Source organism: Aspergillus pseudodeflectus (assembly GCF_044049435.1).
Source record: "Aspergillus pseudodeflectus strain CBS 756.74 chromosome Unknown BJX68scaffold_6, whole genome shotgun sequence".
Classification (NCBI taxonomy): domain Eukaryota; kingdom Fungi; phylum Ascomycota; class Eurotiomycetes; order Eurotiales; family Aspergillaceae; genus Aspergillus; species Aspergillus pseudodeflectus.
This window is the reverse complement of record NW_027263782.1, coordinates 330,270-352,276: the sequence shown is the minus strand read 5'-3', so window position 1 is coordinate 352,276 and position 22,007 is coordinate 330,270. Positions and strand designations below refer to the sequence as shown.

The following is a 22,007-nucleotide window of genomic DNA, read 5'->3' as shown; positions in this document are numbered from 1 at the left end:
GCCCCGCAGGCTGAACCGAGTGTGAAAACTCTTCAAACTCAATCAAACAAAAGTACTCTAGGAGGCGAGTTATTGACCAGGATCTTGAGCTTCTGCAGGACTGCAAGATTTGGCTAAGAGATTCTCGGCCCTCAGCGATCTGTGTTTAAATTCTTCTGACTGCAAGCCTTATCGCCTGCGTTATATTGCCGACCCACCAGCACCCTCGTCTGGAGCCTCTGGACCGATCCCGGTTTGTCGCCTTTCCTCGGATGAATCTGCCGTTTGAGATTTTACCCTTTTTTCCCTATCGCTCCTTCCAGACCGATTAGCCTCTCACTCCAGACTTTCATTCACTTGCACCACTGTTGTCGTTATATATAACATCAGACCATTTCCCGACCAACTGTCTTTCACCCCACTTCTGAACTACCCCTCTCCAGACCATGTCGGACCAGTCAAATTACGACCCCTCGCATCCCATCAACGGGCTTAAACCCTTATCGAACGGAGATGGCTTTTCCCTGCCTATAAACCAGCACGATGGTTCGCGCCTGCACGATTATTCGGATGCGATGATGGCCAACGGACTTCCCTTGGAGGATGTTGACGAGGACGACGACGACGAGGAGGCTGAAGATGACTATGTCGCTGTCGATCATGACGATGTGAATGACTATCCCTATTGGTTTCGCCGCCCGCCCGTTCACCACCGCTCGAAACTAGACGACTTGCATCCCTTTGTGCAGGTTTTGACCGAGTCGAACGTGGAGGATTGTGTTGCAGTTGAGGAGGCATTCCCTGTACAGGAGCGTTGCTCGCGTGAGAAGGTATATACATTTGCGCAGGCCCTATTTCGTACTCCGCTGACCCCCGCCCCTCTTAATAGTTTCAATATCGTCTCGGAAGATGCCCTGAGCTGTGCCTCGGCCTGTTTACCCTCCCAATCCTGAACCACGGCGAGCCCAAGCCTCGCCCTACCCTCGTCGGACACATTATCGCCACGCGAGTATCTACCCCCCATGTGACGGACAAATCTATGGAGCTTCCGGAGAACTGGAAGACCGAACGCCTTACAGTCGTTGATGGGGAAACTGTTGGTCATGACGATACGGGAATGTCGATTGCGATTCACTCTCTTGCGGTCTCGTCCGAGCACCAAGGGAAGGGCGTCGGTAGCACGTTGATGAAGTCTTACATTCAAAGAATCCGCGAAGCAATGATCGCAGATCGCATTGTGATTATCGCGCATGACCACCTCGTCGCATTCTACGAGTCCTTTGGATTCCAGAGACGGGGTCCCAGCAAGTGCCAGTTTGGTGGTGGTGGTTGGACAGATCTGGTACGTTTCCATCTTCTCTCTGCGACATGAGTATCCTTGCTGACTAGTTTCAGGTGTTGGAATTCAACACGGAGGAATGATCATATTCCTGATACCACATTTTCATGACTTGTTCTCGGCTGCGACGATTCCTTCTTCTTCGTTTTGACTAGCATCTTCTTTACTATTCCCTCAATTCTGTCTGTATTCCCATCAATGCATGTTCACGGATTGTGCAATTTGGTCTCGGGGTGGTCGTTCGAAAAGCAATGGAGTTCTCTGGGGCTACGATGATACGATCTGCTATGATATGATGACCGGGTTGGTTTGGTCAGGGCAGGCTCAGTGTTTATCATAGATACTTCTGTAGTCAATGTATATCTAGCACGCTCAGTCAGTACTTTTGTCCGGCAACCTGAAATTCTCAGTATTTTTGTCTCGGTTAGAAAAGTGCAGAATCCCCCACATCGCTTCACCGCCCACCCCAAAAAAATTCTGCCTCCGCGCCTCTCATACATAATTTTTTTTGAGCTGGACGGTCGGCGATAACAACTTCATCTTGCCTCATCTACGGTCGGGTTACTGCTAAGAGTCATCTTTTTTTTAATCGACAGACTCTCATCAGGTGCCCATCATGAAGACTACGTGGAAAGATGTAAGCGCCTTTTGCTGTTGCCAACTGATTTCTCCTGTACTGATTTTCACCGCTTGATAGATCCCTCCTGTGCCCACCAGCCAGGAGTTCCTGGATATCGTCCTCAGTCGTACGCAGCGACAGCTGCCGACCCAGATTCGTGCGGGCTTCAAAATCAGCCGTATTCGAGGTATTTTGCGACTATGATAATCCCGGTGGTGGACGGTTGGACCGGTCTCTAACTCGAAAATTTTCTCCGCTCAGGCTTCTACACTCGAAAAGTCAAGTACACCCAGGAAACGTTCTGTGAAAAGTTCCAGGCGATTTTGGATGGATTCCCCAGACTGCAGGATATCCATCCTTTCCGTGAGTGCCCAAGAAATCTGCTAGTTTTGACCGCAACTCGTCTCACAAGCGATTAGACAAGGATTTGATGAACACCCTCTACGATGCCGATCATTTCAGAATTGCCCTCGGTCAAGTCTCGACTGCGAAACACCTGATCGAAACCGTGTCCCGCGACTATGTCCGCCTCATCAAATATGCTCAATCCCTGTTCCAGTGCAAGCAGCTGAAGCGCGCCGGTCTCGGTCGCATGGCCACTATCTGCCGTCGCCTGAAAGATCCTCTCGTGTACCTCGAACAAGTCCGACAGCACTTGGGTCGTTTGCCATCGATTGACCCGAACACCCGCACTCTCTTGATTTGCGGATACCCCAATGTTGGAAAGTCCAGCTTCTTGCGCAGCATCACCCGCGCAGATGTCGATGTTCAGCCCTACGCTTTCACGACCAAGAGTTTGTTTGTTGGTCATTTCGACTACAAGTACCTGCGATTCCAGGCTATTGATACACCCGGAATTCTCGACCACCCTCTTGAGGAGATGAACACCATCGAAATGCAGTCCATTACTGCCATTGCCCACTTGCGGTCCGCCGTGATGTACTTTATGGATCTTTCCGAGCAATGCGGTTACTCCGTTTCCGACCAGATCAAGCTCTTCCACAGTATTCGGCCTCTTTTCGCCAACAAGCTCGTTTTCATCGTGGTGAACAAGATTGATGTCCGACGACCGGAGGACCTCGAACCCGAACTGCAGGAGGAGATGCAGAAGATGCTCAAGACGGGTGATGTTGAGATGCTGCAGCTTTCTTGCACTACCACCGAAGGTGTAACAGATGTCAAGAATGCCGCTTGCGACAAGTTGCTTGCTGAGCGCGTAGCACAGAAGCTCAAGTCTGGATCGAACAATGCCGGCACTCCTGGTGGGAGACTCGGCGATGTCCTGGCCCGTATTCACGTCGCACAGCCCATGGGTGGTGTGCAGCGTGAGACTTTCATCCCTGACGCCGTCAAGGGTCTCCAGAAGTACGACAAGAACGACCCCAACCGGAAGAGACTGGAGCGGGATCTTGAGGAGGAGAACGGTGGCGCTGGTGTTTACAACATCGATCTGAAGAAGACATACACACTCGCAGACGACGATTGGAAGCACGACAAGATCCCCGAAGTCTGGAACGGCAAGAACATTTACGATTACGTGGATCCGGATATCGAGGCTAAGCTCGCCGCTCTGGAGGAAGAGGAGGAGAAGCTCGAGGCCGACGGCTACTACGAGTCGGACGAGAGCGTCGAGGATGCCGAAGACGCCGACACCCGAATGAAGGCGGATCTGATCCGCGAAAAGCGCACCCTTATGCGCAACGAGGCCAAGCTCCGCAAGTCCCTCAAGAACCGCGCGGCCATCCCCCGCAGCGCAAAGGCCAAGAAGCTCTCGCAAATGGAGCACGCCCTTGACGCAGCCGGCTACGACGGCGACGCCGCCGTTTCCCGCGCCCGGTCCCAGAGCCAAGTCCGCGGACGCACATCGACCCGCAGCGAAATCGACACCGGCGACGCCATGGACGTCGACCAGAACGACCCCAAGCTGGCAATTGCCCGCGCCAAGGTTCGCGCTCGCAGCCAAGCTGCTACAGATCGTCTGCACGATGGTGTTACCAGCGAGACCGCCCGCTCCAAGGCCGAGCGCCTAACCAAGCTGGGCCAGAAGAAGATGAACCGCATGGCCAGACAGGGAGAGGCCGATCGTCACCAGACCGTCTCTCTCACCAAGCATTTGGTACGCTGCTTTCCACACCCTTTCCATAAACCCCTATCAGACATAACTAACAAACCACTAGGTCGCCGGAAAACGTGGCATGGGCAAGACGCAACGTCGTTAAACCAATCCCCTTGCGCTCATCCTTCGACTACCTGCGTGGCTTTCCTCTCTCGCTTCGCGCCGTTCACGAAACAGCTACGAGGATCCTCTCTCTCTCCGACCTTAATACCCTATCCATCCTCCGTAGTACAGTCCTTCATACTCGTCATGATCATGGGTGTTTCTTCATCAAAAAATTCAACCGGCGTTGGGGAAGGTTTTTTCCTCTTTACTTTTTTTTTTACGATATCTTGCACGTTTGACTATATGCTGTCTGGATTGAGCGTATAACTATTATACATATTATACTCGCCAGATGATGCAATGGATAGACTTCCAGTTTTTTACTGATTGTTATAGAGTCCTATCGTAGTTTGCAGAATAATGCTGATTGTCTTGACCATGCTCAGTACCTCATGAATCCAGCTCGAACTAACTGGAGTTATCTTGAATACTACCCTACCTAACCAAGCCTAACACCTATCTCCGCGCAAGGCCTTCCAACGAAGTGAAAACTCTGATGGCCGCTCCCTTCCTCCCCTTCTCTATACCATCCCCAAATCCAGCCAACCCCACTAGCAGCGCTGAACACGTATATAGATATATCCATCTACTCCTCATGAACAACCCTAGCATTCGGTTTCGCATCCGGATCCGCATCAACATCCTCCGCATCAATAACGCGATCCCCAAACGACGCGGCAATCTCCTCGAGCGTCTTGCGCTTCGTCTCCGGGAAATAGAAGTACGCGATCACGAGGAAGAACAACGTGCAGCCTACAAACACGTAGTAATAGTTCTCGTGGATGTTGGCGAATGCGCTAGGGCCGGCTTCGGTTACTGTTTTTGTTATTTTATTAGCATTGGGATTTTGTGGGAATGGGGAGTGGAAGAGGTCAGGGGGGGGTGTGCGTACTGCCCACGTTGACGATAAAGTGCGATGCTGCGGCGAGACCCATGATTTTACTGCGGAGCGCGATGGGGAGGACTTCGGCGCCGTAGAGCCAGGTTGTGCTGTTGAGCATACCGTCTGTGATGGAATTGGATGTTAGCTGTGCCTTTCCCTGTCTTCCGGGCTCTCGGCAAGCGCAGTGTTGTTGGGAGAACTTACAGTAGATTACAACGAACAGGTAGATACCAAGAATAGCGAAACCCTTGCCGATGCGGTTATCTGTGTTCTGGAACTCGCGTTGCATGACGGCGGCGTAGATCTCGACGACGATGATTCCGCTTAGACCGGCGAGGATCATCCTAAATTCTGGTTAGTTCTGTATATCTATTGCCATTGAGGATATGAACACTTACTTTCGACGACCCCACTGATCGGTCAGATACTTCGTGGTCAGGGCGTTGGTGACGAAGGCAATGGTGCCGTAGACTGCTGCTAGGGCAAGGATAGTGTGCTGGTCGATGCCGAGGGATTTGTATAGGATTGCTAAGGGCTATTAGTTTCGGTATTGGGGGTGACTTTGAGCTGGCTTACTTTGATAGTACTAGAGAACCTTAGTAGCTAACACTTTCCATTGGATGGGGTAGCATACCTGAATCACATTGACACCAGTAAGACTCGTCATGGTTTGTACGGCGATTGACCTGATTCATTAGTTCATGATTCTCCATCACGAGGAAGAGGGTAAACCCACACTAGCGCACGGTGCCTGAAAAGCTTGAAGATCTCCTTGTAGGATGTAATCTCGCGTTCCTTCTCGTACTCAATCTGAGCCAGCATCTGCGCAAACTCCTGCCGGAGCTCGAGCGAGTTGAGATCGCGGCGAATCCGACTAAACTCATTTCGGGCCTCCTCCACCTTGCCCGTCCGGACCAGATAACGCGGAGAGTTGGGCATGAAGGTGACCAAACCGCTGAACATGATGATACCCCATGGTATCTGGATGGCGAGAGGAAGACGCCATTGAACAGCGCCGTATGGAGCCCAGCTGCAGGCGTATCCAACCCAGTTCGAAGCCATGGTCCCGAATGCGATACCGCAGCCTGAGATACCTCCAATCAATCCGCGATAACGAGGGTCGGATATTTCGCTGAGGTAGATGGGGACGGTGCCAACCATTCCTCTGATCGTTGTTAGTGCTAATGTTGCCGAATAGTTCAGGGAGACTCACCCGACTGCGACTCCGGCCAAGGCACGGCCAGCAAGGAACATGCCGATGTTGACTGATGCTGTTTGGATGGTTGTCCCAATCGTAACAATGATGCACATGAGTTCCATGAAACGGAGACGACCTAGTCTATCGGCGACGGCGGTTTGAAGAAGGGCCCCGACGGCCTCGCCCGCGATATAAACCGCGACAACCTAGATCCAGTTAACTCAGGGCCATAGACTGGGGCCAAGGTGACATACAGCGCCTGTTAAACCCTTCGAAGGGTGTTTCATGTAGTCGATCCAGCTCTCATGGGCAATTGCTATGGAGAATAAGCGAAGTGATGCGGCATATTATCTCGGCGACTTACTCGTAGTGGCGATTCCAGTATCGAAACCCTAGCAATATTAGTCTGGTGTACCTCGGCGCTGGGTTTGGAGGTACTCACGAAGAGAAAGGTTCCTATCGCGGCAAAAAGCGCGACGCCCAAGGCGTACCAGCTAACCATCTTGGCCAGTTGCAGCGGAGTGAATATGGGTGAGAGAAAGTTGCTCAACCGGAAAGATGCAGGAAGGGCACAAGATACCTATGTATCCCTCTCACAGCCGAGCGCCAAAGGATCAGCGGATTTTATCCGAGGCGCAGGAGCAAGCAACGAATGCCCTGACGGGCTGACCCCTCGGGGTATGGCCGAGTACTCCAAAAGCTGGGGAACGAGAGCAATCTGGGGGAGTGGAGACAAGCAGCGAGATTCGGTCAACAACAACCCGTTCACCGACTAGTGGTTGAATGAGTCGCATTTCAAAGAAGATTATTCGATGGAGGAACAGGTTCCAAGGTCCGTCAAAGTCAAATCATCAGCTAGAGAGGCAAAACATCACGTCGGAACCGGTCTCACAGAGGAATGTATGGCCCGGCCCCAGGCTTCATGATTCGACAGCCATAGCTCCGCGTGGGGTGGCATATTGCGTGGGGGTGCAGATGAAGCTCCTCGAGTCAAGATTGGAGACGGTCAGACAGGTTTGTGAGCATGACGTCCTGAAGCTGGGGTGGTGACTCGTGTGGCTTGCCCAACACAGGAATTGATGCGGGGAGACGACTCCAACATCACAGGGTCCGACACCTGAAGAATCGAATGAATCGGACACACCCCGAGGATGTGGTTTCTTTCTGGTTTGGCGCCATCTTTGAGAGTCGAATATCCTTTTTGTATCCTGAAAGAACATTCTTTCCAAAGCTGTTGAAAGGCTGAAGCCGCCTCTGTGAACAAGCACTCTTGGTCTCTGGGCAGTGGATGCGGCGCCGCCGTCTGGCTATTTTACCCGAAGAGGAATCTAGTTGCCTCAGGCAAATATAAGTCAAAACGGGACTAGCACCTCGCTAAATCGACACTAGCAGCCCATCGCTTCTCCCGCGAATATAAAAGGGCCCGTCGCCCGCGCCATTTTACTTGTTTTTTTCTTTTCTTTTCCAGCTCTCTTTGCCTTTTGGCTTAGATCAAGTGTAGTATCTGTTCTTTTCAGTTTAATCTCTGAAAGTGTTCTACTGAACACATTCTTGATTAATCTTATTTTTGGTCTCCGTGGCAGGGCCTCTGTGCTTGCGCATGCTCTGCTACACAGTGTCATCGGGCTTACACTACCTCCGATCGACGCGAATCACCTTTTCATCAACTTGGCCGGCTTGTCCGACTGATTGGAGAAGAGTTCTGATTCTTTTGTTGTGTTTGTGCTGTGGTGCGAAGGAGGATGTGTTGCTCGATCATGTTCATATCCTATCAAATATCGCGGAAACTGACGCTTGAGATGCTCGCGAAAGCTGATGTTTTCGCTGACTGCTACGACTGCAGGGAGCCTGTAGTCTTTTTCATGGATCGAAGTTCTGGATGAAACTATTCCCACAACATATTCAAGGGATTTCATTCTCTGGTTTATGGGTTGCCTGGTATTTCCACATCCCTGCCATACCTCAACCGCCATATCATGCAGTCACGACTGGATTGACAATCTTGGGCCTCCAATCCCCGATAACATAGGAAGCTGTATGGGCACCTGAATCCTCATATTACCATCCGCTGTTTGTCGCCAGGAACAACGAGTATGTTTTTGGGGTTTATATCTTAGTGGTGAACGTGAGCAGCGTGTATCTGCTTCATGCCCTCTATTGCTTGGTAATAACAGGCCTTAGAATAGTTTTCGCAATTCAGACTTTCGGCATTTGGAAGATATTTAAGTAGTATTGCTTTAGGGTGATATTTATCGTGCGCGAAATGTTGCAAAGCTGGATGGAACGCGGGAGGGTCAATTCGGTTAATGTGGCCGTAGAAGTATGGGACAAATCCCCGCTTGCAGACATTATGATTGCGAAGATTTATATAGGCGTTGAGTTCGCAGCGGAATTGATTCAGTCTCGACCATTCTCGGCATATCCTGGATCGCCGTTATCGTAAAACTAAGTTATTAGTAACAAGTAAAGAGCAAGTAGCCTTAGCTACCTACAAGTTTCATAGCACATTTCCGCCCTTTAAGGTCTATCTCAAACACTGAGGACTGATTGGAACGACATATTTCTCTAATAATCCGTATGTTGGCAGGGACAACGTCCAGCAAGCCTTGTTCGCTGAGGCGCATTGTCATTTGACGAATGCATCGAGGTGTGGTCGGCTTCGGCCAGCTCCCTGACTCTGATTACGAATTGATTCACGTGAGGTGCAGGATATTTGAAGCTGATTTTGCAAACTACTGTACTGCAATATAACCTCGAGTAAACCAGTTCAAGCACCAAGATACGCCTCCCTCTGCGTCAACATCCAGGTCAAGGTGCTCGAGGCCACAATCAGCGGGCTCACAAACCGACCCTTGAGCTGCGCGCTCCCGAATCCCAACCATTCCCCAACAAAGTGTAGCAATGCAAGACCAAATGTGCACGTCGCGAGATCGTAGACCACGGGGTTCGTAATGTTGTACGCAGCAGCGAAGCGCACGAAAGCAGAGAGCAACGTCCAGGTACCGAACAGGCGGGAGGAGTGGGCGTTGGAGTGCGGGCTACCGTCAGCGAGACGGCCGTTGTAGAGCTGTGCAGTGTAGGCTTCGGAGAAGTAGGCCTGGAAACTGTTCGCTGCGGAGATGACGGAGACCTGGGATTGTTAGCTTGTGTTTGCGATATGCGATGCTGGGATATCGAGTGCATACCAGGGCGAGCCACTTGGGGAGGAGACCGTCGAACGGAGGGAGGTAGGAAAGCAGTTGGTCCATTTCGTTCAGGCAGGGTTTTCAAGCTGGCGGAAGATACTGAAGCAATTCAAGTCGTGGCTAGGCGAAAGCGAAGATACGTATTTAGCACTGTCGATTGAATAGTAATCATTCAAGCTTGAAGCTTAGCTCGTTGCTCTCCTTTTTTTTAGCGCGCTATTCCTGATTTGGAATTCGTCCAGCTCCGCCAGCTCGTTCTGGGGGACTTAAAGCAGATTAAATACTACGTGTAGCCTAAGTGTATAGCCTATTTACATAGCCTATGTTGTCATACAATCGAATAGACCTTGGCTCTGTAGCAAATAATTCTAATGGCTTGGGAAATGTCCTGTTCCAGCGACAAGATTGTTGAGGAGCTCAAATCCCGTGATCACTAATCTGTGTCAGCGTTGAGCATTGATCTGTGCCAGCGGCGTTGAGCCTAGGCAAATATTTTGGCTCACTCCGTTAAATTTCCCCAGACATCCGGGATCCCACCGCACACACGTTGCAACTTCCCCTCATTTGGTTACTGATTTTTTAACATGGACTTTCTGAAGGATACTCAATCCTGCCTGTCGAAGCTGGAGTTCAACTTTGCTCCTGGTTGGCAGAGCATGGCCGCCTCGGCTCTTCTAGCAGCTGGCGGCTGGTTTGCTATCTCCAGAGCTTGGACCTTGATCAGGGTCCTCCTGAACCTGTTTATTCTCCCTGGAAAGTCGGTAGGTGGAATTGAGATTTACCGAATACATTTTTGAGGAAAGACGTGCCGTGCTAATGTCTTGTGTGTCTAGCTCCGCTCTTTCGGTCCCAAGGGCAGCTGGGCAGTCGTTACAGGTGCCTCGGATGGCTTGGGCAAGGAATTCGCGCTTCAGATCGCCCGTGCCGGATACAACATCGTCCTCGTTTCTCGAACCGCCTCCAAGTTGACAACCCTGAGCGATGAGATCACGTCGAAATACCCCTCGGTGCAGACCAAGATCCTGGCGATGGACTTTGCCCGCAACGAGGACCAGGACTACGAGAAGCTGAAGGCAATCTTGGGCGACCTGGATGTCGCGATCCTCGTCAACAATGTCGGAAAGAGTCACAGCATCCCCGTTCCTTTCGCTCTCACCCCCGAGGATGAGATGACCGACATTGTCACCATCAACTGCCTGGGAACGCTCCGTGTTACACAATTGGTTGTCCCTGGAATGATCCAGCGCAAGCGTGGATTGATCTTGACCATGGGCTCCTTCGGCGGTCTCCTCCCCACTCCTCTCCTCGCTACCTACTCCGGAAGCAAGGCATTCCTACAGCAGTGGTCGACCGCCCTCGGCTCAGAGCTCCAGCCGTACGGCATCACAGTCGAGCTGGTTCAGGCTTATCTTATCACCTCCGCCATGTCCAAGATCCGCCGCACTAGCGCTCTGATTCCCAACCCCCGCGCCTTTGTCAAGGCGACGCTTTCCAAGATTGGAAACAACGGCGGCTCCCCGACCTATGCGTACAGCTCCTCCCCTTACTGGAGTCACGGTCTGGTGGCATACCTCGCTACCTGCGTGGCTAGCCCCATGAGTAAGTGGCTCACGAACCAGAACAAGGGCATGCATGAGTCAATTCGCAAGCGGGCCCTGCGCAAGGCGGAGCGCGAGAACGCGAAGAAGAGCTCTTAAACAGGAACGGGAGACATCTCATGTCGAATGAGCTCATGTTAGACTGTCCTTGCTTTGATGCTCCCGAGCCCAAGTAGGCTATATGTACATATCGTATGAGAGATGCAGACGCTACGAGGAACCCTTGCCATGATTCATGACGCGGTCGTCTAACCGGATTTCGGAACCGCAAGGCAAACCATCGTCCGCTTTCTAAGGCTGCTATACTGGTTTAATATATTATAATATTTTACTATTCTTGAATTTTTACCTAACGAGTGGCGACAAATAAACCAGAGCTTTTCTGAATCGGCTTCTACCTGCTTTGCTATCTACCGTCGTCCAATAAGAAGCCCCCAAACCTCGAGAGACCTATGCGCAGAGTCGCGGACCTGCCACTGCCAGACCAAGTCTGGCCGCAGGTGTCTGTGAAAGGCAAGTCAACCGGAACCTGAAATGTTTGGTTAATGTTTGTCTAGACTATATTTATCGCCGAAGTGGATTCTCGCAACACACGGGCTCACCGCTATAGCGCTAAGCACCGAACTACTGCATCGTCATCACCTCACCTCTCTTCGCAACTTCGCATCACTCGCATCACTCAAGCCAAGATGAGAGACACACCCTGTTCCAACGCTATGGGATTGCCGCCGAGAACACTGCCCTTCTAGGCTGATAACATACCTTCTCCTCTCGGCAAATCCCTCCCTTGGCAAGTCTGCAGAGTCTTCTTGGACTATGTAAGCTAAGAAGCCTAGAAGCCAGATGGATCTCTATCACTCTGCGATTACAGGGCACGGTTCCAGATACGGAATGATCTTCGGAGATAGAAGCCGACCAAACCTCAGCTGTCCTTGGCTGAACCTTGGATGACGGATCCGGTGGCTTTCACCGAAGGCCCTAAAGTGACCTAGATGGGTGGGTCGGGATGCCGAAACGACGAGATCGAGCGTCGAGACAAGAGTTCTGCGGGAATGTTCCGGCTTGGGTGAGGTCATTGATATGAGATATGGTCTGATTTGAGTTTTTCGAGTATCCCGATTGTCTGTGAGTGCCTTTTACTCACAGCAAAGCTATCTGAGTAGGCTATAATATGGAAGCCCTGGCAAGGAGTATAACAAGAACAAATCTACCACGAGGCCTAACTTTGCTCTAGCCTCAGAGCCAACAAGGTGAGGTTGAAATTTTCTGGTGGGCCTATCTACGACCAAGACTTGCGCTCAGTGGATAGCGACCCACCCATCGGTGAGGTTTTTTCTGCGGTCGAAGAAATTTCTGCATCCGAATCGGCACACCGAGTGGATTTTTGTTGAGATGCCGAGTTCTCGGCCTGCCGAGAACGTCGGCTCGGGATTACTCTGCACTCGATGCTTTCCCGCCCTGACTTAGGCTTTCGCGGTTTGGAAAAAGGAAGAAAAGGATACGAATTGGTGACTTCAGACTTTCTTTCATTTATATTCTCTCAGTATTTCGACCCTCTCTCTCCGACTGTTTGAACTCTCACCTTGAGATCGCCAGGAGAAGAAAATTCTTGGGATCCACATTTCCTGCGGATCTGCCGTGAATCCGTGATTCTTGGACGAATCCACTTCTACAGTCTCATCACGATACGCAAGAAGAGAAAAACAGCGAGGCGACGAGATGAAGTGGATCTTTTAGACCTTGTCGGCGGACTCTCTGTTTTCGAGCTGGATTCCCGCAGATTATCCGTCGAATCATCGTGAGGCAGCTCGAATGCCACTTTCCCTCTGAATGCTCAACAGCTCAAAGAGAGCAAGCAGGGCGAGAAGCCGTTTGTCATGCCGCCTGTCAACAGAGGCAACGAGGCAGAAGGGCAGAGTCAGCTGATGATCCGTCAATTTCCTACTGGCAGCGCATCGTCTGCCATTTTGCCGCCTGCTCCTCGTCATCGTCTTCAGTCTCTGGCCCCTTCTCCACCGTCTCCCCACCAATTCTCGTCGAAGCACCATAGAACTTTCTCCTCATCTGCCGATGCCTATGAAATCCCCTGCCTCGCTTCCCCCTTTCGGGCCCCGTTAGATCCGGGCCCCCGTCTGGTTCTCCCGTGGGTTCCCCGATCTTGGGAATGCAAGCCGACTGCCGTTTCGCTTTTTGCTGCTCACGCGGACTGCCAGGCCCGTACCAGACTCTCATACTACGTAGTTGGATCGTAAAAATGTCTCGCTAAATCTCTTGTCCCTGATTTCCCCGAAAGTTCCAACTGGTTATAACATCCCTTCGCCCTCCCACGTTTCCTCCGTGGCTGGTTCTTCCCCTTGCATCTCCCTCTTTTCACAACAACAAACACCACCACCCTTTGCCCTTCACACCTTCACTTGACGTCTTGAACCAAGTGATAGCAACCATCAATATGGGTGTGGGCAATCTCAAGGGCCTCTTCAAGCCCAAGGCTGAGCAGCAGGAACACTCTCAGGCTACTACGCCGGAGAGGGCTGACTCTACCCTGGAGAAGGACAATGGCATTATCGACGACAGCCCTGTCAAGTACCTGACCTGGAGATCTTTCATCCTGGGTATCGTTGTTTCTATGGGTGGTTTCATCTTCGGTTACGCTACTGGTCAAATCTCTGGTTTCACCACCATGAATGATTTCAAGGTTCGATTCGCTGAGCGTCAGCCCAACGGCGAGTATGCTTTCAGCAACGTCCGGAACGGTTTGATCGTCGGTCTGGTATGTTACTTCTCACGGAGACCAGAATATGCGCAGTGTACTGACAAGTGTAGCTTTCCATCGGTACTATGATCGGAGCTCTCGTCGCCGCCCCCATCGCGGATCGCGTCGGCCGCAAGTTCTCCCTAACCTTCTGGTCCCTTATCCACATTGTCGGAATCATTATCCAAATCGCCACCGAGGACAAGTGGGTCCAGGTTGCTATGGGCCGTTGGGTTGCTGGTCTCGGTGTCGGTGCTCTTTCCAGCGTCGTCCCCATGTACCAGTCCGAGGCCTCTCCCCGCCAGGTTCGTGGTGCCATGATCAGTGCCTTCCAGCTGTTCGTTGCTTTCGGTATCTTCATCTCCTACATTATCAACTTCGGTACCGAGTCCATTAACTCCACCGCCTCCTGGAGAATCACCATGGGCGTCGGCTTCGCCTGGCCGCTGATCCTCGGGCTCGGAGCTCTCTTCCTTCCCGAGTCGCCCCGTTTCGCCTACCGGCACGGCCGTATCGACGAGGCTCGCAAGGTCATGTGCAAGCTCTACGGTGTTGGCCCTAACCACCGCGTCATCGTCCAGGAAATGAAGGATATCAAGAACAAGCTTGATGAGGAGCGCGCTGCGGGAACTGCCCCCTGGCACGTCATCTTCACCGGCCCCCGCATGTTCCACCGTGTGCTCCTCGGTGTTGCCCTGCAATCTCTGCAGCAGCTGACGGGTGCCAACTTTATTTTCTACTATGGAAACTCTATTTTCACCTCCACCGGCCTCAACAACTCCTATGTCACTCAGATCATCCTTGGCGCCGTCAACTTCGGCATGACCCTACCAGGTCTATACATCGTGGAACACTATGGCCGACGCAAGAGTCTCATGGCTGGTGCTGCCTGGATGGCAGTTTGTTTCTTCATATGGGCGAGCGTGCGTATTTCCTGACTCTGAGAAGCTAGAAAACATGCTAATATCCAAATACAGGTCGGCCACTATGCCCTAGACGTATCCAACCCACAAAACACTCCCGCAGCCGGCAAGGCCATGATCATCTTCACCTGCTTCTTCATTGTCGGATTCTCCACTACCTGGGGTCCAATTGTCTGGGGTTGCGTGAGTGAGCTGTACCCCGGCCCAACCCGTGCCATCTGCATCGGTATCGCCACAGCCTCCAACTGGGGCTGGAACTTCCTCATCTCCTTCTTCACCCCCTTCATCTCCTCGTCCATCGACTTCGCCTACGGCTACGTCTTCGCCGGGTGCTGTGTCGCCGCCGTCCTCGTCGTCTTCTTCTTCCTCAACGAGACCAAGGGCCGCACCCTCGAGGAGGTCGACACCATGTACGTCCTGCACGTCGTCCCCTGGAAGAGCGAGCACTGGGAGCCTCCGGCCGATATCATCCGTGACATCCACCCTCGCCCTGATAGTGGGGATAACAACAAGGCCAAGGCTGAGGGCCAGGCGGAGCACGGTGAGGGTCTGACGCAGGGTACCCTGGCGGAGCCCCACGAGATCCGGGAGTAGATGTTATGTATCAGATTAGATTGAGATGTTACGTTTGATTATGATTGGTCGATTGATCAGTTATGAAGGTGTTTGATGGGGATGAGTCGGCTGAGCTGAAAATTGCATTTTTGGGACGGGCATCCTGATTTTTCTTGCCGGTTTGGGATCAAGTGGTTTGCATTGTATATTACCACTTTACTTGCATATAGAGCTTTGCTTAGATATACACTTATAGACATTCACACTCTACTAGTACCATCACACCGTGACTTGACCATATCGCCCAGTAACCCTAACTCGCACCGCCAATCTTGCAACATGACTCCTTGCCTACGGAATGCTGATTTAGATAGGAGGACGGTTCTTCAATTGGCGCAGTTCATTTAATCAATGCAGAATAGCCAAATCTATGACTTGTCGAGCGAGCAGCATCAGATCGGGCTAGCGTTGACACGGACTAGGTAAGAGACCTGTACCCGCGGCCAAGCCTTCGGAGCCTCAACGCTAATACTCCAACTCTCTTTCCCGCATGCATCACTGACTCATAACTACCTATAGACAGAGACCAGCTCGAACATTTCAATCCGTGTATAACCAACTCCCCAGTCCGTGCCAGAAATGATCCCGTTGTCTCCTCCCCCGATATGTCCCTAGTGGTAAGCCTGACTATCCATGCGACTGCAAGCTCTTTCTATCCTACTAACATCACATAGGAACACTGGCAACATGACTCCAACCTATCAGACGACGAACAGCGCGAGAAGATCTTCGCCGAGTATGTCGTCCTCGATGCCGAGGGCTAGCAGGTAGATGAGCCCTAGTATCTATCTCCCTGTACAAGGAACTCTGATGTGCTAACATAGCTGGCGGCATTCCAGCACTACCGACAACTAACGATCCAGCGAGGCCTTTACAAAGCCAGTAGTAGTAGCCCAGCGCCTTCAGAACAACACCTACATATTGGATCGTGTCCGCCGGCCCACAGAACGATTTACCCATTCTTCCTTTGTCTCCTGGCTGCGCACAAGCTATGAGCCTTCGCCATCAGCCGAGACTGAGTCCGAGACCGAGTCAGATATGTACTAGCGATGCCGACGCTGACGCTGACGGGGAGTCTGAATACGAATACGAATTCGATTACACACCCTACCACTGGGCCATGGTAATCGGTCGAATCCACATCATCGACCGTATAAACTTGTTGGCTTCAGAAGGCCAAGGACAAAGCCCAGAATCAGACGCTGGAAGAATGCTAATAGTTCGGTACAATGCTTGCGGCCGCGTGGTTCGTTTATACCGCGAAACAGTCAACAATGCCGCGGACCACAGCCGTCGACAACGCTATCTTCGATGACAATCCATGTTGGCTTAATGGGGAATTAGGCGAGACTACCGCTGAAGAGCGGCGTTGGGCCCGCCGTATGGAATACGGTGATAGGTATACAGTATACCAACCAGCTCAGGTGATATTTTGGCTGTGGTTGGCGTTGTCGAGGGCGTAGTGCCCGTGCCCGTGCCCGACCTGTATTTGATATTAGCATGCTTTCTAGCTTGTCAGAGTCAGGAAATAGCTGCTGAAGAACATGATATCTGGGCTTCACATAGAAGCAGTCGCGGCGAGCGCGGGCCCGCCCAGCCGGTGTATGGATATCAGTTCCGCGGGCCCGGGCTGCCGAGAATCTTGCTGGCTAACTGCGAACCCCTTTAAAAAGCTACTTCATTGTAACTCCGAATAAATCTCGAGTGCTAGTTGTCTTCTAAGAATTGCCCCCTTTTGCCATAAGACATGTCGGTCAGTTCTCCTGCTACCCCCGGCTATCTACCGGCCAACTAACCATGTCCGCACCACGCAGATGCCATCAGGGTATGCTGACCCGAGATCTATGGATCTCATCAACACCCGCTCGCCCTCAGATTAACCCCTATTCCCTAGAGTCGAAGTCTCAGACGAATGCATCACCGCATTCCGAGACATGATGTATAAGCGCGGCGCAAGCAAGCCGGCCTTTGTGATATACAGGATATCCGACGACAAGACATCAATTCTCGTGGAGGAGAGCTCGACGGAAAAGAGCTACGAGACGTTTCTGCAACGGCTCACTTCCTCCGTGGACGCGGATGGAAAGCCGGCACCTCGGTATGCAGTATACGATGTGGAATATGATCTACAGTCTGATGGGAAAAGGTAGGGCCTTTCTGACTTGACCATTTCTCCTACTAAGTACGTCCAGATCGGCGACTGTGTTTATAAGCTGGGTGCCGGAGGAAACTTCTACCAAGGTATGTCCTATTGCAACCACGATAGCAAGCGCATCCTGACTTGTGGCTAGTTCCGGATGTTGTACGCTGCGACCAAAGAGCAGCTGCGAAGGGCGCTGGATGTCAAGGTCTCAATTCATGCAGACGGGCCATCGGATCTAGAGTGGAAAACAGTTTTGAAGGAAGCAAGTGGCGGGAGAGTGATCATTTAGACAGATCTATATTGGTGCCATAGGAGTAAAGAAAACGGCCAATCAGAGTCCTCACAGAACATGATGTAGACATGTCTTGGCATTTTTCGGCAAGTCGGACCCGCGGGCCCGGCCGACCGAAGGCATCTTTGACACTGTTCGCAACCTCATCCCGGACCTCCGTAGCAACCACCATGTCTCCAGTCGACGCCGCCGAAACGATCGAAGCGAGGCGGCACAGGTTGTCCTCTGTCCCACGAGCGGTAAGGACCTAGCTGTTCCCACCCACGCCCCCGCCAGCCACTAACAACAGCTCTGCAGTGTGAGGGGTGCAAGATCCGCAAGGTGAGAGTAGTGGACTAGTAGAACCACAAGGGATGTGTGCTAATCTAGGGGATGCAAGGTCCGCTGCGACCGAACTATACCATGCGCAAACTGCCGTGCAGCCAAGATTACCTGCCGCCAGCCTCATGACAAGTCTAGCCGGCAGGTACAGGCGGATCGCGTGGCGAACCTGTATGTGTTACCAAATGCTCTTGGGATCAGACATGCTGATAGAAATCGTAGTCAAGGTATTGTGGAGCGCCTTGAGAAGCGTCTTCAGACCGTTGAATCCAGGCTTGCAACTTTGGAACAGCCCCAATCGCAGCCACAGCCGCAGCCACAACCAGTGGCCTCGACGGCCTATGCTGTATTGTCGACCCCCCGCCCAGTAGAAAGGCTTCCTGTTGCTGAAGGTGATCCTTCCTTCGCAGCACAGTCTCTCCAGGCTAGCGAGAGTGCGCGCACTGCCTGTCAAAGCGACTCGGGTACGGAGCACTTGCTCTGCCAGCTCCAAAGCAATATCCGTGCCTCAGACGGCCTGTCAAGGTCGAACTTCTTCTTTCGAAAATCGACGTCAAATGTAATGTCAACGCCTCAGCTACTGCCCGCCACTTTAGTGACATGTATCCTACAACGAATGCATGGTATAGCCCGTCTCCTCCCGCACTATCTCACGTGGCTGAGACTGACGCTTTCCAGCACACCGTCCGATTTTTCTCTCTTCATATGCCGTCAGCGACCTATCGTTAGTCGAGAGCTTATATCAGAAAGTGTACTCAACTACTGAGCTGGTATCCCCCGGTGAAATTGCCAGCATGCATGGAGTTCTGTTCTTTCTTATGAAAGAGATGATCGCATTCAAGGATCCACTGTGCCAAAAAGTTGATCTTACCACTTACATAGATCACTGCGAACAAATCTTTGTAGCCGCAGTCGAAACTTACGAAGTACTTGCTGTACCCAGCTTTGAGAATATCCTTGCCCTGGTTATGGGGGTAAGCACCACCACCAGCCTTGCCGGACTGCTTGATGGCAGCAAAGAGTTAACTGGACTCTAGATGATCAAGGCTCAAGGGGAATCAAATCCCTACTTATACTGGAAGCTCGTCTCCGCGGCTGTCACACACTGCCAGTCTCTTAACTATCACCGCGAGTCCACTTACCGACGAATGCCCCCTCAAGAATTAGAGCGCATCCGTAGGGTATTCTGGACAGTCTACACCTTTGACAAGAACATGTCGCTTGTTCTAGGCCGTGCGTCATTTATGCAGTCCCTTGACATCGACGCCCAGCATCCCAAGGTTTCACTAGACCCAGCCCTCCGCGCCTGGGACGAGTCATTCATCATGGGCATTCGACTCGCGGAGCTACAAGGTCGCATCTTTAACCTCTACTCGCCCATCACCATGACTAGAGATATATCTGCCCGAGAACTACTCGTGCAGGACCTCGCATTAGCAATGGAAAAGTGGTATCTGGAACTCAAGCAGATCAACCCAGAGGGAGTAAATAGCGCCAGAATATATTTCCTATCTCGAGGAAACTGGGAGATTCTGTTTTACTCTACACAGACCCTACTCTTTCACGCGTCCTCAGGACTGGGAGGGGGAATCAGCGCGCAGTGCTTCGCGGCAGCGCAGAGTAGTCTGCGCGCGCATCTTGATGTCTTTCCACGGTATCAGGAGGCACAGCTTCTCTCTGCCGCGGACTATTGTAATTGGTGAGTTTGACAACACCTCTCCTCGCTGCAATCCCTCCCCAATAAAGGCCCAGCCACTAAACTTACCATGCAGGATCCTCCTCTCCTCCTCCTTTGTCCCATTCATCATAACCTTCCTACACGCGATCACCGCAAAGGACAATAACAGCATAACCCTGCTAGAACAAGTTCTCGACACGCTACAGACCTTCCGCACGACCTCCCGCGGCTCCGAGAATCTCTACCAGATCTGCTCGACGTTCACCCAAGTCGCGAAGAAACTCGTCTCCTCGCAGAAGCAGCCGCCGAGTATTGGCGGGGTATACGCTACGCAGCATCAGCAGCATGACTCACTCCGTGCTTCGGACACCGCGCAGAATCCCTCTCTGTTCGAGCCAGAGTTCTTTCAGGATGCGCTGGGTGCAGACATCTCCACGCATGGGGATGGGGACATTAGCATGCTGGACCCGGGGTATACGGCGGATATTCTGAATGATTGGCTTAGTGGGCCGCCGTTTCCGTGGGAGAGGCTTGATATCGAGCCAGGGAATTATTAGGTGCCCTGGCGCCAGACAAGGATTAGGATATATGTTGGGAAGAGTTGCAGGTGGCACGCTTGATAGAGCAGAACGAAAGAAATATATCTGTAATTCTAGGTGAGATTGTGCCCTTCTATCTCTGTATCCAAGCGGGTGTACGGGTGTAGCTTCCTACATGGATGTTATTACAAAGTATTATTTCCCTCTATCTCAGTACAGAGGAAGCCAAACCCAGTGCCACCCCTTCGCTCGCGACTTCAACCCCGTGGGCTTGAGAGAACTAGCTTTCCGTCAGAGTCCGCCACATCTCATCCTCCACAAGGACATCCATATGATCCCTCCGCAGCATCACAAGAACCTCCACCCCTTTCTCCCCTTCCCCCCTCCGCCTCGACAGAACAATCACAACCCCATCGGCCTCCATATACGGCAAGCGCACGAACCTGGGCCTCCCCAACCCCAGTCCAAAATCCACCCCGTACAGCCCGAAATCCGCCCACGAGGTGATGGTCACATCCCTCGAGTTGAACAAGTCCCAGCCGACAAAGAGACCGCGGGGGTCTCCCGAGCGCGTGCTCAGCTCGTGGACCTCGGCGACGTGGCGCGCGTTGATTGTAGATGGGGATTGGGAGTTGAGGATTGCGGTGCAGATTTCTGCAAGGGAATGGATGGGGCTCTCGTCTGCTGCTGCGAGTGCGGCTGCGGAGAATTCGGCGACAGCGTACAGGATTGCGTTGCCTAGATATTGGGCGTCTGGTGGGGAGAATGCTAGTGGTAACCGCTGGCGCGCATTCACTGCTGTTACCAGGCGGCTGGTTTGGATTGCACGCGAGGAGGTTCTAGATCTTGTTCTGACACGCGTGATTGTGGTCCAGAGGAGTGCGCTTAGGATCGTGTTTGTTGACGGTGGTGTCGATGTATGTTTGGCCAGCAAGGACTTCAAGGTATCGATCAAGTGCAGCGAGACTGTAAAGAGCTTGCATGTCGACGAAGGAAAGGCCCCGGGGACCGCGGGGGGGAGTCTCGAGTACTCGGGATGCTTCTCGAACAGCGCCTCTGTCGAAATGGACGACGTCTTAGCGAGGTCATCCGCAAGTGCCGCCGTTAGACGCTCGCACCTCCCCTCAAATGAGCTGGGAATGACCAAGGCAGGCTCTGCGATAGCCCTTGCCCAGTGCCGTATAATCTCCGAAAATGCTGCCCCATCGACAGCGTTGTGATGCATGCAAATGCACAAGCCGCAGCCTCGATCCGCGAAGCGGAACGTACTCGCCGCGAAAACAGGTGCGCCTGCTGTGTGTAGAGATTCGTCAATCATACCAGACACCGGCCATACGGTCTCTGGAATCGACTCGGGTTGCATCCCGTTTGCGGAAACGGTGTCGTACAAGATGTCCATCGTACCCTTGTCGAGGAGCGTTGGCGTAGTGTGTCCGCCCCATCGGATCTCGAGAGAATACGGTTCTCCGGCTGCTGAAGCTCTTGGGAAGACTCGACCGGAGAGCCATGGGATCTGCTTTGAGATGACATCGAGTCCAGATTGCAGCAGTTGGGTGGTTTGTGCGTGTTGGGTTGTTGCATCTTCAAAGATTAGGACAGCCCGGATGTAGTTCCGCGGCATCAAGGCATCGATAGGGGTGAGCCCCTCGACGGAGGCTGAAATAGTCATAGTATCCTGGAATATTGCGTATAACTCATGGAATTGGCCGCAGTGTATGTTAT

At 52.2% G+C, this 22,007-nt stretch overlaps 10 protein-coding genes across 10 annotated transcripts; 7 read left to right on the top strand and 3 right to left on the bottom strand.

Moving 5' to 3' along the window:
• Positions 1–36: 36 nt before the first annotated feature.
• On the top strand, positions 37–1,712 carry BJX68DRAFT_228868 (polyamine acetyltransferase). Its single transcript, XM_071038922.1, has 3 exons — positions 37–809; positions 869–1,321; positions 1,375–1,712. The coding sequence occupies exons 1-3, from the start codon at positions 426–428 to the stop codon at positions 1,399–1,401; spliced, it is 864 nt and encodes a 287-aa protein (XP_070903007.1). The 5' UTR covers positions 37–425; the 3' UTR covers positions 1,402–1,712.
• A 128-nt stretch (positions 1,713–1,840) lies between these two features.
• Positions 1,841–4,538, top strand: BJX68DRAFT_228867 (putative GTPase NOG1). The gene is made up of 5 exons (XM_071038921.1): positions 1,841–1,955; positions 2,016–2,124; positions 2,199–2,300; positions 2,357–4,053; positions 4,115–4,538. Exons 1-5 carry the CDS (start codon positions 1,935–1,937, stop codon positions 4,154–4,156), a joined length of 1,971 nt encoding a protein of 656 aa, XP_070903006.1. The 5' UTR covers positions 1,841–1,934; the 3' UTR covers positions 4,157–4,538.
• A 46-nt stretch (positions 4,539–4,584) lies between these two features.
• hxt8 (putative MFS monosaccharide transporter (Hxt8)) lies at positions 4,585–6,950 on the bottom strand. Its single transcript, XM_071037148.1, has 11 exons — positions 6,682–6,950; positions 6,604–6,631; positions 6,494–6,555; positions 6,255–6,445; positions 5,778–6,206; positions 5,676–5,727; positions 5,618–5,627; positions 5,440–5,569; positions 5,246–5,385; positions 5,051–5,164; positions 4,585–4,974 (listed from the first exon to the last, which is right to left on the bottom strand). The coding sequence occupies exons 1-11, from the start codon at positions 6,739–6,741 to the stop codon at positions 4,745–4,747; spliced, it is 1,446 nt and encodes a 481-aa protein (XP_070903005.1). The 5' UTR covers positions 6,742–6,950; the 3' UTR covers positions 4,585–4,744.
• Positions 6,951–8,867: 1,917 nt separating this feature from the next.
• Positions 8,868–9,770, bottom strand: BJX68DRAFT_177276 (Erg28 family protein). Its single transcript, XM_071037147.1, has 2 exons — positions 9,425–9,770; positions 8,868–9,369 (listed from the first exon to the last, which is right to left on the bottom strand). The coding sequence occupies exons 1-2, from the start codon at positions 9,485–9,487 to the stop codon at positions 9,007–9,009; spliced, it is 426 nt and encodes a 141-aa protein (XP_070903004.1). The 5' UTR covers positions 9,488–9,770; the 3' UTR covers positions 8,868–9,006.
• Positions 9,771–9,932: 162 nt separating this feature from the next.
• BJX68DRAFT_228857 (ketoreductase) lies at positions 9,933–11,364 on the top strand. The gene is made up of 2 exons (XM_071038920.1): positions 9,933–10,185; positions 10,258–11,364. Exons 1-2 carry the CDS (start codon positions 10,009–10,011, stop codon positions 11,119–11,121), a joined length of 1,041 nt encoding a protein of 346 aa, XP_070903003.1. The 5' UTR covers positions 9,933–10,008; the 3' UTR covers positions 11,122–11,364.
• Positions 11,365–14,018: 2,654 nt separating this feature from the next.
• Positions 14,019–15,529, top strand: BJX68DRAFT_228853 (general substrate transporter). The gene is made up of 2 exons (XM_071038919.1): positions 14,019–14,697; positions 14,752–15,529. The coding sequence occupies exons 1-2, from the start codon at positions 14,050–14,052 to the stop codon at positions 15,289–15,291; spliced, it is 1,188 nt and encodes a 395-aa protein (XP_070903002.1). The 5' UTR covers positions 14,019–14,049; the 3' UTR covers positions 15,292–15,529.
• A 254-nt stretch (positions 15,530–15,783) lies between these two features.
• On the top strand, positions 15,784–16,894 carry BJX68DRAFT_228852 (uncharacterized protein). The gene is made up of 3 exons (XM_071038918.1): positions 15,784–15,929; positions 15,987–16,079; positions 16,152–16,894. The coding sequence occupies exon 3, from the start codon at positions 16,304–16,306 to the stop codon at positions 16,625–16,627; it is 324 nt and encodes a 107-aa protein (XP_070903001.1). The 5' UTR covers positions 15,784–15,929; positions 15,987–16,079; positions 16,152–16,303; the 3' UTR covers positions 16,628–16,894.
• Positions 16,891–17,763, top strand: BJX68DRAFT_228849 (actin-binding ADF family protein). The gene is made up of 5 exons (XM_071038917.1): positions 16,891–17,065; positions 17,127–17,137; positions 17,207–17,458; positions 17,505–17,553; positions 17,604–17,763. Exons 1-5 carry the CDS (start codon positions 17,060–17,062, stop codon positions 17,742–17,744), a joined length of 459 nt encoding a protein of 152 aa, XP_070903000.1. The 5' UTR covers positions 16,891–17,059; the 3' UTR covers positions 17,745–17,763.
• Positions 17,764–17,917: 154 nt separating this feature from the next.
• On the top strand, positions 17,918–20,303 carry BJX68DRAFT_263034 (uncharacterized protein; the record flags this gene model as incomplete). Its single annotated transcript, XM_071044589.1, has 7 exons — positions 17,918–17,986; positions 18,045–18,068; positions 18,127–18,239; positions 18,291–18,691; positions 18,747–19,042; positions 19,106–19,767; positions 19,841–20,303. 7 exons carry the CDS (start codon positions 17,918–17,920, stop codon positions 20,301–20,303), a joined length of 2,028 nt encoding a protein of 675 aa, XP_070902999.1.
• Positions 20,304–20,565: 262 nt separating this feature from the next.
• Positions 20,566–21,954, bottom strand: BJX68DRAFT_263033 (transferase family-domain-containing protein; the record flags this gene model as incomplete). Its single annotated transcript, XM_071044588.1, has 1 exon — positions 20,566–21,954. The coding sequence occupies one exon, from the start codon at positions 21,952–21,954 to the stop codon at positions 20,566–20,568; it is 1,389 nt and encodes a 462-aa protein (XP_070902998.1).
• Positions 21,955–22,007: the final 53 nt, after the last annotated feature.

What these genes read in the sequence shown, in the direction of transcription:
- BJX68DRAFT_228868 (XM_071038922.1), top strand. Translation starts at nt 426, where the DNA reads ATGTCGGACCAGTCAAATTACGACCCCTCGCATCCCATCAACGGGCTT. An exon ending in AGCGTTGCTCGCGTGAGAAG is followed by an intron (nt 810 to 868) that starts GTATATACATTT and finishes CCCTCTTAATAG; the next exon opens with TTTCAATATCGTCTCGGAAG. An exon ending in GTGGTGGTTGGACAGATCTG is followed by an intron (nt 1,322 to 1,374) that starts GTACGTTTCCAT and finishes GACTAGTTTCAG; the next exon opens with GTGTTGGAATTCAACACGGA.
- BJX68DRAFT_228867 (XM_071038921.1), top strand. Translation starts at nt 1,935, where the DNA reads ATGAAGACTACGTGGAAAGAT. An exon ending in TGAAGACTACGTGGAAAGAT is followed by an intron (nt 1,956 to 2,015) that starts GTAAGCGCCTTT and finishes ACCGCTTGATAG; the next exon opens with ATCCCTCCTGTGCCCACCAG. An exon ending in TCTCTCTCACCAAGCATTTG is followed by an intron (nt 4,054 to 4,114) that starts GTACGCTGCTTT and finishes ACAAACCACTAG; the next exon opens with GTCGCCGGAAAACGTGGCAT.
- hxt8 (XM_071037148.1), bottom strand. Translation starts at nt 6,741, where the DNA reads ATGGTTAGCTGGTACGCCTTGGGCGTCGCGCTTTTTGCCGCGATAGGA. An exon ending in TACTGGAATCGCCACTACGA is followed by an intron (nt 6,556 to 6,603) that starts GTAAGTCGCCGA and finishes TATTCTCCATAG; the next exon opens with CAATTGCCCATGAGAGCTGG. An exon ending in CGAAGGGTTTAACAGGCGCT is followed by an intron (nt 6,446 to 6,493) that starts GTATGTCACCTT and finishes AACTGGATCTAG; the next exon opens with GTTGTCGCGGTTTATATCGC.
- BJX68DRAFT_177276 (XM_071037147.1), bottom strand. Translation starts at nt 9,487, where the DNA reads ATGGACCAACTGCTTTCCTACCTCCCTCCGTTCGACGGTCTCCTCCCC. An exon ending in TCCCCAAGTGGCTCGCCCTG is followed by an intron (nt 9,370 to 9,424) that starts GTATGCACTCGA and finishes TAACAATCCCAG; the next exon opens with GTCTCCGTCATCTCCGCAGC.
- BJX68DRAFT_228857 (XM_071038920.1), top strand. Translation starts at nt 10,009, where the DNA reads ATGGACTTTCTGAAGGATACTCAATCCTGCCTGTCGAAGCTGGAGTTC. An exon ending in TTATTCTCCCTGGAAAGTCG is followed by an intron (nt 10,186 to 10,257) that starts GTAGGTGGAATT and finishes TTGTGTGTCTAG; the next exon opens with CTCCGCTCTTTCGGTCCCAA.
- BJX68DRAFT_228853 (XM_071038919.1), top strand. Translation starts at nt 14,050, where the DNA reads ATGTACCAGTCCGAGGCCTCTCCCCGCCAGGTTCGTGGTGCCATGATC. An exon ending in GTTTCTTCATATGGGCGAGC is followed by an intron (nt 14,698 to 14,751) that starts GTGCGTATTTCC and finishes ATCCAAATACAG; the next exon opens with GTCGGCCACTATGCCCTAGA.
- BJX68DRAFT_228852 (XM_071038918.1), top strand. Translation starts at nt 16,304, where the DNA reads ATGAGCCTTCGCCATCAGCCGAGACTGAGTCCGAGACCGAGTCAGATA.
- BJX68DRAFT_228849 (XM_071038917.1), top strand. An exon ending in CTACAGTCTGATGGGAAAAG is followed by an intron (nt 17,459 to 17,504) that starts GTAGGGCCTTTC and finishes AAGTACGTCCAG; the next exon opens with ATCGGCGACTGTGTTTATAA. An exon ending in CGGAGGAAACTTCTACCAAG is followed by an intron (nt 17,554 to 17,603) that starts GTATGTCCTATT and finishes ACTTGTGGCTAG; the next exon opens with TTCCGGATGTTGTACGCTGC.